Here is a 13,623-nt window from a genome sequence, read left to right on the forward strand (position 1 = left end):
GGAATCGTACCCTTAACATGGCCAATTTTCTGGCATGTAAATCATACCTCTCCAAACCAACCCAGTAGGAACATAATGAGAATGTCTCAGCCTTTGGAGAGAGGAACACTTGGTTCAAAGTCAAGTTCTAACACTTTCTACCTGGCACTTCGTTGGCCTTCTTTCACCTCAGTTTCCTCTTATGTAAATGGGGCAGTTGTTACATTCTCCTTTTGCAGTGAAGGTTTAGAGACCTAATGATAGTATAAAAATGCCTCGCACACTGTTGATGCTATATTACAGTCAGGACTTTCCTTTTCAGCATAGCTATTTCTATGTTTGTCACATACACCTGACCACCAAAAGGTGATCTTCAGGACAGAATATGTGCTGTCCTTTTCTTGTCCATGTATCTGGCATAGAGTAAAAGCAGTGTGTTTAGCTAGATATAATATAATATAATATAATATAATTAATATAACAGCTAAACACACCAACTTTTAGATAGCGAACATCTAGCGGTATCCCAGCTGAAGCCTCTGCAGGATGCCGGAATGTGTGTTATCACTCGGGTTTGCTAAGGCTCAGTATTTTAAAGTCTGACAGACACTTTCCTTGCTCGATCATTCAGCTATGGCTTCCCCGTGTCCAGTAGGACTTAATAACACATCTTTCACTATGATAATTCTTTAGGCTCATAAGGGTTGTCGATTTCTCTTGAAAGCAACGGAATGACTGTACTGTTTTCTGGACCAATAAGTCACTCTGTTTTCCATGGTTCAAAGTTAAGCTTTTATTTGGTTTTAAATTAAAAAAATAAATTTCATTATTAAATAGTGAGATGGATCTAACTTATGTCCAGATAGTAGCTTACTCAGGAATATACCACTGGGGGTACAATTAAGGGGTGGGACACCTAAACTAAAATTATCTGTTATGTTGTCATGTTTGTTAAAAGCTCGACAGTGGCATAATTCAAAAGAAAGGGAGATACAAAGTTTTAGATGTTTACAATGGATGGGAAAAGTAAACCACTTATTCTATTGCAACTGCAAATGAATTTCTTTCTCGGTGCCAGTCTGTTTGGACGCTATACCACAGTGCTAATGTCATCGGGCTCATCTGCTTTCTTCTGCCTGCTGGGCAGGGATTTCAAGTATTCAAGGTGTCTCCGGGCATCCTCCTGATTTTGCCTCACGTAATACACCACATATGAGATCACCATGGTGAACCAGCCAAACATGGTGACCAGCATGGCATAATCGGTAGTCTTTTTGGGGAGGTTACAAAGGTCAGCATCATTGGCAGCATTGAGGAATGGTCTCCCGGCGTGCTCATCCAACACAGAAGTCTTACAGATCACATTGTGGGCTGTCTCGTGGTTGGATGCCATGCTCCTCAGAACTTGCTGGAGAGTACAGTCGCAGTGCCAGGGGTTGTTGGCGATTCTGGCCCTGGCCTTCAGGTTATTGAAGGCATTTTTGTGCACGCTTTGAATCCGGTTGTCAGACAAGTCCAGAGTCTGCAAAGTTTCCGCTACTCCTTTGAAAGCATGCTCATCGATAAACTCAATGCCGTTTTTGGACAAGTTGAGAACTCTTAGTTGATGGAGGTCCTTAAAAATCTCATTGGGGATAGATGTGATCTGATTGGAGTCCAGATACAATAAGACTGTTTCAGGAGGAAGATCTCTAGGTATTTCCTTGAGATTTGCATTGCTACAGGTGACATTTAAACCCCCAGAGGAAGAACAGAGACAGCCCTTGGGACACATACTGGCTGAATGAAAGCACAGTATCATAAGAACAAAACTTTGTAGGAGGAGACACATGGAGAGGGAACGGGTTAACCACAGGTCTACCAGATTCATGCTGGAATGTCAGCATAATCACAAGCCCATTCCTCATTCACTCCGACAAGCAAGCGTGGCAACGGTTCCAGCCTTGTCCACACTGCTGATTTCCTTCTTGCTTATTTCAAAAGGTTGCAGCTAACACATGTGTCTCTTCATTATTCCTGTCCTTGCTTGGGTACCTAAAGGAAAGGGAAGCAGAGACAATTAGCTTTTTTTGCAGAGAGAGCAATTATAAGTGCTCTCAGGCGCCTGGCATTCTATGTGGGCAGGAGAGGTAATTTCCATTGATACCACTGGGAGATGTCTGCATAATGGGAGTCTCCTGCTCAAATCCCAGGTGCTTGGGGAAAGGTCTGTCAATAAATGACATTTCCGAATCATGCTGCCTTGTTTTTAGTTGTGCAGAATTACAGCAAACAGTCTAGAATTCTGTCATCTCTACTAGTCCTCTCAACATCCTGAACCCCTTCTAAATTATATAGCAATAAAATTTAATTATGCCTTTCCTCCTTTCTACAGTTGCAGATGCATGAATGCAGTTTAGACCTCCTCTTGAGCAGCAATGAGAAATAACACTGATATTTCATGGTTAATGACCATAGATAGCAATAATTGTCATGGCTCCTGAATGGATGCTCAATTGGAATATTTTCTCTAAAGAAACATCTTGCTTGAATTAAGAAATGAATAAATGCATTCCAACCTTTACAACAAAATGTTGCTAGGGACTGATAGAACAGAATCCCCAAAAGGGTTGTCTCCCTGATTCTCTCTGTTTTCTAAACAACCTATCCCGTCCCCAATAGGTCTTCAAATATGACACACACCTCCAAGACTTTTTAAAATATAAGATAAGGACTAAAAAATATTAGCCTCTAAGACTTTCCCAATAGCTTATTTTTTCTTTCCAATCATTATATGTATATATTATTGCTGAAATGTATATATATATACATATACATGATAAATTATATATATATAATAAATTACATATATAATAAATACACAGTAAAACCTTGGATTGCAAGTGACTTGCTCTCTGAGTGTTCTGCAAGATGAACAAACATTTCTAATAAATTTTAACTTGATAAACGAGTGATGTCTTGCAATACCAGTGGTACATGACACCGAATGTCATATGATCACAACGGAGGCAACGGTTCTTGAAATTCACTTTGATATACAAGTGCTTTGGATTACATGTATGTTTCCAGAATGAATTATGCTTGAAAACCAAGGTTTTGCTGTATATATATATAATATTGTTGGAGGGGGCTTCTGAAACGTAATTAAGTGATATTTTAATATTAAGTAATATAAGTAAGGATACAAGCTTACTCAGGAACAGAAATGAGAATATTAAGTGAACCCTCAAAACTCTTTTCTCATATAGAGAGGACAGGCATCTTTGGGACCAGTTCACAGAGGAAGTGAGTGGATTTTGGAGAGATTATGTGATTCGCCCAAGGTTATAGCTCGTAGGTGGCAGAGACAGGACTTACGCCAGAGGCTTTATTCTGACTTATTAATCTCCTAACACTCTCTACTACCCCTACAATGCTCTCCCAACATTATCTGCTCTATAAAGACAGTTGGGATCAAGGAAGCATTGCTTGTTGTGACTTCTGATGCTGTTATGTTGAAGCTCAACCCCAAATTCAGTACCCCATGGAGCTCGATGTCTGATTTCAGAGTGTCCTCTCTCAGGATGTGAGAAACAAGGGGAATATTCCTTCCTCTTACCACAGTGAGTAATAAATGACTTTCTGCATGAGCAACAAATGAGTCTCTGCAAACTTATCTTTTCTAAAGATCCCAGATGGATAAATACAGGGGGAAATGACTCCAAATGTTACCAAACTCACAGAAGAGAAGATTAATGTGAGCTGAAAACATAATGAATGGGGTTGTTAATCATGGAAAAAATGAGATTAGCACTAGCAGAATGGAGTGGATGTGCTTTTGGAATCCTGAGTCCCTTAAATGCCAGAGAATGCTAAAGAAGGACCTCTAGGCTTACTGAGCCATCCATCAATAGCTCATTTCATTTGCAGTGAGTTTCCCTCCCTTCCATGTTTTCCTTGAAAACTGCATTGCACGACATTTGGGACTCTAGTGATTGTCTAGATGGGAGAGAGGAAAAAATAAGCAGGTGTGGAGGGGAGGGCATTCAGAGAGAAAGGAGGGTGGCAGAAGGATAAGATAAAGGATGTTAGGAGAAAGGCATGAGAAGGACACAGGAGATGGGGGACATGAACATGATTAGAGAACATGAAAAAAGTCTATGCGATCAACCAACTCCCATCAACTGAGGCTGTACAACCAGCCTAAATCCTGCTGAAAGGTGGGAAGGCTTCTCTGGCAGACCCTCCACATCTCTCCAGAGACTGATTAAGAGTCTACCTGAAGAAAAGTGTTCACCAAGTTAGACCGTAAGTTCCATGAGGGCAGGGGCTTGTTTCTGCCTCGCGCGGAAACAACAGCAAACAATTAAAAAGTGCAAAGTGTAATTAAAAAGTACACTGGCATGTATCCCAGCTTTAGTCCTTATTAGCACTGTGTTCCTGGGCAAGTTATTTAACCTCTCTAAGCCTTATTTTCCTTATCTTTGAATAGAAATGATAAAAGAACACAATTACAAAGTTGATTTGAGAATTATGTGGGATAATCCACATAAAGCATTTAGCCCAGTGTCTAATAGGTAGTAAGAGCTCCATACTTGTTACCTACGGTTACTGCTATTATCCCAGATACGTTCCCAAATGCTAGCATAGTGCTTGACATGTAGTAAGGGCTATACAAACATCTATTGTATGAATGATCGAATAACATATTGAAGCATATAGCTTTACTTTTTCTTCCCTAAGATAATTATTTTTATTTTTAATATAAATATTGGCTCTTCCAATGTCTATTGGTTTTACATGTCAACATGGTGGTCTTTGGAAAAATCATGAGCGCAGGCTCCTAGCTGATGAAAGGAAGAATGGAGCTTTTCCGGGAGGCTTCTTGAGACTTAATCTTGGTTTCTCCAGGATGATCGGTCCAATAGTCATGGTAACAGACAAGAAATGATGAGAACACATCTTGAGTTTTCAACAACAGAATGAAATACCTCTTGAGATGGAATCCAATGAAATGGCTTCACCTTGAAACCTTGAAATGGTCCACCTATACACTGAATAGAACGCCTATTAGGAATACAAATACAGAGTTATCTCTTGCATTCAGAGATGCTGGGCTCAAACTAAGTATTTCATTTTCTTCCTGTCATGTTGGAGAAAAGGGAAACAAAAGCTCTGGGACTGGCTAGATTACTTGGCTGCTATGACTCAGCCTCTAGTGCTCCCATGCTCAGCCAGGACAAAGTGACAAGAGATGCAAGGAGTAGAGAATTGAGCCCTTGGATGTCTAGGAAGCAGACAGCAGGGGCCAGAGTTATTGAGTCAAGGTCATCTTCAGCAGGGAAGATGGAAGAACGGCCTCTCCACTCTAATATGCCGAATTACTATTTTCCAAAACCAGCTTGACATTGTCTTAAATTGCTGGAGAGGTCAAAAGAGGTTCTTGGAAAAGAAAGACATGGGAGGTGTGCCTCACAGTGAAAAACATAGGTATTCTTCTGACATCAGCTACCACCCAGCAGAATATAAAGCTAAGGAGCAGCTCAAAAACTTAAAACTCCCTCCTGCTCTATTTCCAGTCAGGTCTACCCAAATATGCGAAGCAGCAAACACAATATTCTGCTAGAAAAAATAGAGTGTCTCCTTTCTAACTTCAGGAGGAGTATGTAGAACACCAGAGAAGGGCTGGGGTCACACTGGTGATGGCAAGAATAGAAGCAGCATCACTGCCTGTCCTCCTGATAAGGAACAAGACCCGATAAAGGGACAGAGCAAATTAAACAGTGCGTTCTCTACCTCTTGACTCCCCCCGGCATTTCTCAACTCATCATACTACCCTATCTTCATTCCCTTTAAATATGTCTGGGGCAGTCAGGAAGCTACTGTATTTTTGGAATGTGGTATTTAGGTATGAGCTGTGCTCCCAAAGGGGGCCATTTTATCCCTGGACCCATGCCTTGTCCACATTTCCCCATCACACGGGTCTCCAAGGTCCAACAATTAATGCCCGGATTGGGTAGTAACTATCAAATGTTGTTTCCAGAAGAAAAAAAAAAAAAAGTGTATTTAGCAAACTGCCTGAGAAGACAGATCTTTCAGTGGTTGATTAACAACTCTATCTTGCTTCCTATTCCTTTCTTCTCATCATTAGGGGATAGATACTCAGGGACACTCAGGGCTTCAAACCCAAAGCTTTCATTAACTCTTCTAAGATCAGTGAGCACACCAATTCAAGAAGAAATAACAGACCGATTTCTCCCAATTTCTTTCCATGCAACACTGCTACCAACAAGGATTTGATTAAAGAGCACAATACAGCAACACAGGAAGGCCCTTTGATTCGGGGTGGGGGGTGGGGTGGGTGGGTGGGTTCATTAATTTTCAAATTAATGAAAAAAGAAAAAAAAAAACCTCATAAGTTTAAGCACTTAAAATTAAAACTTCCATAGGGCAAAAGTAAGACCATACACAAAATGAAAGGGCAGATGCTAAAACAAAGGGTTGATTTCTTTAATATACAAGACATTCTTACCAAGGGATAAGAAACTGATCCAACAGAAAAATAGGACAGAAAAACAATATATACGAATGACCAAAAAAATCCTATGAAAAGATCCTTGATCTCACTGACACAAGAATAAATTCAAGTGAAAGTACCTAACATCTTGGTTAAAATTAGGAAAACTAGGGTCACTGTAAGTGACCTTGTAAAAAACAAAGTGACCTTGTAAAAAACAAAGCACTCTCAAACCCTTGATGAGGGGATACTTGGGACACTCTTTTTGTACAAGCAATGTAGGAATATCTATTCAGATTTTAAAACATGAGAACAAGTTAGACTGACTTGTACTGATGTAAAGATCTCCAAAGATGACCTCAAAAAAGCAGCTAGGAAAAAGGGGTTTATAGTATCATCCTGTTTGTGTAAAGTTTTAAAAAGAGGACACGAATGTGCAGCTATAGGTGTATAACATATGTTTGCAAATGCATAGTTCGTTTCTGAAAGGATCTGTATGGAAGGAAATGTATAAGAAACTATTAATAGTGTTAACTGAGGAGCAGGACTCAAGGGGCTGATGGGGAGAAAAGCAGTGGTCTTTTTATTTCATACCCTTCTAGTGGATTTAACTTTTTATGATACAAAGGTGTTTTTGTTTACATAAAATTTTAAAAAATATAGTGCAAAAGGACCAGAACTTAACTGAAAAAACAATCTGAACATAATGCCTCAGAAGACAACTTTCGAGCACCATGAAACAGTTGGACAATGGCGGCCAAGAAGGTTGGGTCAATAACAAGACAATAAAGTTTAAAAAGCTGAACGTGTTTCAACCTGAGAGACTGAATACGCGAAGGGACAATGGTGAGACCACATATCAAAACAGAACTTCAACTCACAACCTGCTTAATCCAGCCCAGGGAGCCAAACTGCAGCCTCTATAGCAATTGTCCCAACTCAGCCAGATCAGTAACTGCCAGCTTCCCTCATTTTCCCTCCTGCTTCCAATTTAGGGTTAACCAGGGAGAGCCAAATCTGCTCCCCTAAGCAACCACATAACGAGGTTCTGGGTCTAGTTAGCCTGCTTCCAGATTCCTCATGCCAAGAGCCACCAATCAGGGCACATCTGAAGCCTTTCATTTGTCCCACGATAAAGCTTTTACACTCCCTGCCTCCCCGTGAGTCTCTGCCGAATGCGAGGGATCAGGGCTGGCTCCCTTGCTATAGAAAGCTTGGGGAAAATGGCCTCTGCTTGTTCTCATTTGGGTAGTTTTCATTTACTTCCACGAAGACTACAGTATGTGATATTTTCAATGTAATATTTCCAAAGTTAGCTTTATAACTTATTATAGAAATTATATAGGGATTTCTTTCCATGCTCAGGTTTTCTATAAACTAAGTATTGGTTGCATAAAACATCAATGTGTATAATTCCTGACCAAAAAATGAGGGACAGTTGGGATCTGGATAATTCAGGTGAATGAACTATATAGATAATTTTGAGATGACGTTCACAGATATGACACCTTAATTCACAATCTTTAGCATTGAGCTCTGCCATGAACTTTAGTTTTGCATTTCCACTCGCAACCACCTCTCACCAGAAGATTCCACCTGGGCTTCACAATGGGCATCCTTAAAAGTAAAATCACTTTCACCCTTTATCCTCACCCAACTAACTACCTTCTACCATAAACCACCTATTCTTCCCTCCTGATTTCTTGGGAACCGTTTCCATTTTCATTCTCCCTGCCGGCTCTCTTGTGCTTTGTGTCCCCTTTTTCTCTCTCCTGTTCAAAACACTATCCTCTTACACCAAAAGGAAGCCAAAGCCTCCTTCCCGGCCTGCCTGTGTGCAGCTTCTGTTCTCCTTCCAATGTCAGGTGCAAGTAACACTTTGACCATGAATTTCCACTGGCCAAAAAGCTTTCACGAGCCCCTGTTGTTCATGGCAACCCTCCTTTTCCAATCCTATGTCCCACCACACTTACTCACACAGACACAGAAACCTGAGCTCAGGAAACAGAGATCCACAGTTAGAAAGCTGATGATGAAGAGCACTTCCTTCCACAAGCGTGAGATTTATCACAGGTCATCCCAACCCTCTACAGCTTGGATTCGCTTTCCTGGTTTCAAATCCGACGATGAAGATCTGGCCCAGGAGTCATTCGGCTGGTTTATAACAAGCAACTATCATCATTTAGTTATGGATATGAACTAATAAGGCCAACAGATACAGGAGGAACTGAGGATCATTATATTTAGAAGGAGTTTAATCGGCTTGCAGACCCAATATGTCATAACAGGTTAAGTCAGGAAGCGCCTGAAATCTCAAAATTCTTGCTTTTACAATTGAGGATATCGGTTTACTTTTGCTACCAGACCATGAGCTTTCAGAGGGTAGGGGTCAATGTCTTACTCATTTTTATATTCTTGCATCGCCCATAGTAAGAGTTTAATAAATATTTATTGAAATGAATTAGGATCCATCCTCATTTCATCATAAAACAGCTACTGTTCACTTGGCATTTATTATATGCCAGGTATTTATTAAGTGATGAACGCATCTAACATGAGTAATGGATGGTGAAACTGAAGTTCTGATTAGGTTCCTATTAAATGGATATAGAATTCCAAAGTGAGGGCTCAAGTTGCCATGTGAAGGTTGGGTGACATGTTCTGTGAGTCTAACATCTCCTTGTCCACTTTGAGGGAAAAAGGTGTCAAGAGGCATCTATCTTATCACCTCCCCAAAGAGAGGAGAGAGTTAATAGGATTCCTGGAGCTGGGGTGGAGGTGCAGAATGTCCTAGCACAAGGTTGGCCATTGATTGGTGGTAGAGTTGGGTAATGTTTTGATGTTGGGGTGAGCCTGCACTCCCAGAGCTGTCAGACAAGGGATAGAAAACTACTCCCTATCGGTCAGATATGGCCACCTGAGGGAAGGAACTCCCCAGTGAAAAGTATCTTGGGTCCTTTCTCATAGTCCCATAGGATTCCCTGGTAGGGCCGAGGCATCTGAGCAACAAGAAACTGAAGGCCAGATGTTTGGATTTGGGGAATGTAGCCATCTGGAATGTATCCGCCACAGGGACCAGGGGAGTCATATTTCGGGGCATCATACAGGTGGTAGGGGGCACAAAAGAGCTCCAGAAAGAAGCACCAAGCCCATCTCATTCTACCTTCCAATGAGCCTCTGAGGAGAGTAGCTGAAGCCCAGTTATGCTGATGGCCTGGGGTGGGGTGAAAGGGCAGAGAGAAGAAACCGAGCTACCCACCATACCTTCTTTCCCTTTCCTTTACGCCTGAAACAAAGAAGAGAGGGGAATAGTTGAATATTAGATGAAATTCAGTGTATTGGCTAATCTCTTGAATTAGACGCTTACATAATCATATTCAACTTTTACTTTGGCTTAAGTCAATTGACTTTGTGACTTAAGGTAATGGTAGGACAATCTATTACCTGAGATTGGCACAGATTGGCTGACTGATGTGTCATTCAGGGACTAGAGGAAGATGGTCACTTGCACAGAATAGAGATTAAAGGAGTGGCGAAAACAGAAAGTCAGTTGCCTTCTATTCTGGATACACATATGTCACCTTGCAAAATCCTCAGGACAACCCTGAGCACTGGGGGAAGCGTTGCTGAAAAAGAAGACTAGTGAGATAGCAAGAGGGAGGGAGAAAAGGTGACACATGCTTCTGAAGGGGTTCAGAACAAGTCTCCCCAGAGAGCACCGTTCTGGCATGATGACTACTTTGAACTGAAGACGATCAAGTCCCAAAAGACTCAGGAAGAGCTTGGCACCTCCCCCTTAACTGCCTGGAAAAATTCAGACAGAGGGCCCAGTTCGGAAGAACAGGATGGGCTAGAGGATGGCTGGAAGTCCACAGAGCCTGTTGGTTCAGATTCCCTTCTGCGTCCCATTGTCTCTGCATGGCACCACAGGCATTTGTTTACTAACCATTTGGTCTTCCCATCGTTCTGTGAGTTGGCTTCCTCCCCTTTGAAGCCTCAGATCCCTACCCCCTTCCCCTTAACTCAGAATGGCACGCACACCTCAACTGCCTGTCAGGAAGCCTCTCATTGTCTTTGTGGGGCTCCCACTCCATAATTAAAGTTTTTTTCTGTTAACCTGTTTTATGTCAATTTAATTAACAGACCAGCCAAACAAACCTAGAGATGTGGAGGAAAAAATTTCCTCCCTTACACCTCTAAACTGAAAGCTCTAACATGACACATTTGCCTTACGTTTGTGAACTACATTACATTAGATGCCTGCGGGGCAAGTCCATGGATATGCTCTTATTTAATTATCTCTAAGCAGCCTTTTTAGGGAAACATGATAAACATCATTGGTCCTACTTTAGCACAGTAGAGGAACGCACCAAATGGAAATGGCTTAAAGTCACACGCTGGTTAGCAGAAGGACAAAATTTGGATCCTAGGTGTCCCACAGGGTAGATTCCATTCAACACTCAGTGATTTATAGAATCCTTCTACTGGCCACATTTAGATATAGAGGGTCTGCAAACACAAGTACTGAGTTTCAAATGCCAAATCAGTCCTCTGTTGACTACTTTCCACAGACTTTGGGAAGGTCAATAACGAGAAGAGAAACTCCTTTTCCTGCAAAAAATCTTCTAAGAGCTACTCATACAAAACTTTTATCAAAACGACATGATGTCCATCTGTCCCAGATCTCAGTCATTTTAGGCACTGCTTTTCTTCTTTTGAAACCTATTTCACAAAATAATTCTTTAAACAAACCCTGAACTTATTGGGGGACAAACAACTCTTATGAATACATTGCCTCCTTTCTACATGATCTAATGCCCATAGATCTCCGGAGTAGATGTAAAAATTCTTCCCACCCATAAACCTGCTTGAAAAACAAAGAAATACATAAACAAAATCCACTTTTTTTTTTTTGACATAGTATCTATCTCTCTCTGGGACTAAACACAGAATAAAGATAAGACTATGTCTTTGCTTACATCTGTATTTATTATTCAACATGCTGCAAGTTTATAGGGAGATTGAGTGGGAACCCATCTATCTCAGTTTCTTTCTGCTTCTCTATTATTATTTCTCAGCAAGTGCCTATGACATTTAACAGTGAGAACTTTGCAAGCTCTTAACACATAATCTACATAAATGTAGGCTCCCTAAATCTCAAGAGGGTCCTGAGGCAATCTGAAAGCTGCTTTTATTTTATTTTTTTATTTTTTTTATTTTTTTATTTTTTAATATATGAAATTTACTGTCAAATTGGTTTCCATACAACACCCAGTGCTCATCCCAAAAGGTGCCCTCCTCAATACCCATCACCCACCCTGCCCTCCCTCCCACCCCCCATCAACCCTCAGTTTGTTCTCAGTTTTTAACAGTCTCTTATGCTTTGGCTCTCTCCCACTCTAACCTCTTTTTTTTTTTTTTCCCTTCCCCTCCCCCATGGGTTTCTGTTACATTTCTCAGGATCCACATAAGAGTGAAACCATATGGTATCTGTCTTTCTCTGTATGGCTTATTTCACTTAGCATCACACTCTCCAGTTCCATCCACGCTGCTACAAAACGCCATATTTCATTTTTTCTCATTGCCACGTAGTATTCCATTGTGTATATAAACCACAATTTCTTTATCCATTCATCAGTTGATGGACATTTAGGCTCTTTCCATAATTTGGCTATTGTTGAGAGTGCTGCTATAAACATTGGGGTACAAGTGCCCCTATGCATCAGTACTCCTGTATCCCTTGGATAAATTCCTAGCAGTGCTATTGCTGGGTCATAGGGTAGGTCTATTTTTAATTTTCTGAGGAACCTCCACACTGCTTTCCAGAGCGGCTGCACCAATTTGCATTCCTACCAACAGTGCAAGAGGGTTCCCGTCTCTCCACATCCTCTCCAGCATCTATAGTCTCCTGATTTCTTCATTTTGGCCACTCTGACTAGCGTGAGGTGGTATCTGAGTGTGGTTTTGATTTGTATTTCCCTGATGAGGAGCGACGTTGAACATCTTTTCATGTGCCTGTTGGCCATCCGGATGTCTTCTTTAGAGAAGTGTCTATTCATGTTTTCTGCCCATTTCTTCACTGGGTTATTTGTTTGAAAGCTGCTTTTAGAGCACACTAGCTTATGCTGAATTCAGTCGAATTTCTGAGTAGGCTGAGTGACTGTTATCATTTTTTTTTTTAAACCCTTGTTTTGTTTAACCTTATTCATTGATTTGGTGGGGAAAGTACAGGATTGAGATCCAAACCAAGGTCTAGAAACTGGATTCAAACCCTGGCTTCTGAGGAATGAATTCCAGGAATTTAGCAAATCACACACTTCTAAGCTTTATTTATCATAGACCTATAATGAATAATATTCACCTCCCTGGTCTCATAGTTATGAGGATAAACTGAAATAAATATATGTGAAATGCGCTTCAGAAGCCATCAATGGCCACTTAAAGATTATGCTGTATTGTGGGTTTCAGTATTTGGCTGTTTTGCTCGAATATCAGATCATTCTTTTTCCAGAGCCTTACGTGTCTTTTTCTTAAGCACAACCAACTAGGATGTGATTCTCACATAACCTATGATAGTATTCATTTCAAACCATATTTAACCTGAATCTAATCATGAGGAAAGGATTTGACCGATCTGAAACGTGAGGCACTTTGCAATGTGACTGATCAGGACTCTTCAAAGGGTGACTGAAGGGAAACAAAACAAAACAAAACAAAACAAACACACAAAAAACCCAAAGCAGTCTGCGGAACTCTTCCTGATTAAAGAAAAAAGATGTGATAACCAACAGCAATGCAAAAGACTGACTTCTGGCTGTAAAAAAAAATATGCTAGCGAGGTGCATTATTGGAACAATGAGAGAAAACTCTGATTACAACCTATATTAGATATTATTGAATCAAATATAAATTTCTTGGGCTTTTCATGATTTGAGGAGGAAGGAGAGAATCCTTGTTCCTAAGAGGTACATACTGAAGTGTTTTGGGGTAAAGTGTCATGACAACTGCAAAGGGTATCAAAATACCCAGGAAAAACAAAATTATATTTTTATCTGGAAAGAGAGAGACAAAGGGGCAAAAGATTAAGAACTGGTAAATGGAAAGTGATCACCTAAAAGTATTCATTGTACCAATTTTCCATCTTGTCT

At 40.7% G+C, this 13,623-nt stretch overlaps 1 protein-coding gene across 5 annotated transcripts in view; it reads right to left on the reverse strand.

The window, feature by feature from the left end:
* Positions 1-757: 757 nt before the first annotated feature.
* LRRC3B (leucine rich repeat containing 3B) overlaps positions 758-13,623 on the reverse strand; it is a 92,136-nt gene continuing 79,270 nt past the window's right edge. For all 5 annotated transcript variants that reach the window (XM_058729710.1, XM_058729706.1, XM_058729709.1 and 2 more), the window contains one exon: positions 758-2,013. In XM_058729710.1, coding sequence (XP_058585693.1) covers positions 1,070-1,849 — 780 coding nt within the window. In that variant the 5' untranslated portion in view covers positions 1,850-2,013 and the 3' untranslated portion in view covers positions 758-1,069. The remainder of the gene's footprint in view (positions 2,014-13,623) is intronic.

The sequence above is a fragment of the Neofelis nebulosa genome, chromosome 5, assembly GCF_028018385.1.
Source record: "Neofelis nebulosa isolate mNeoNeb1 chromosome 5, mNeoNeb1.pri, whole genome shotgun sequence".
NCBI classification, from domain to species: domain Eukaryota; kingdom Metazoa; phylum Chordata; class Mammalia; order Carnivora; family Felidae; genus Neofelis; species Neofelis nebulosa.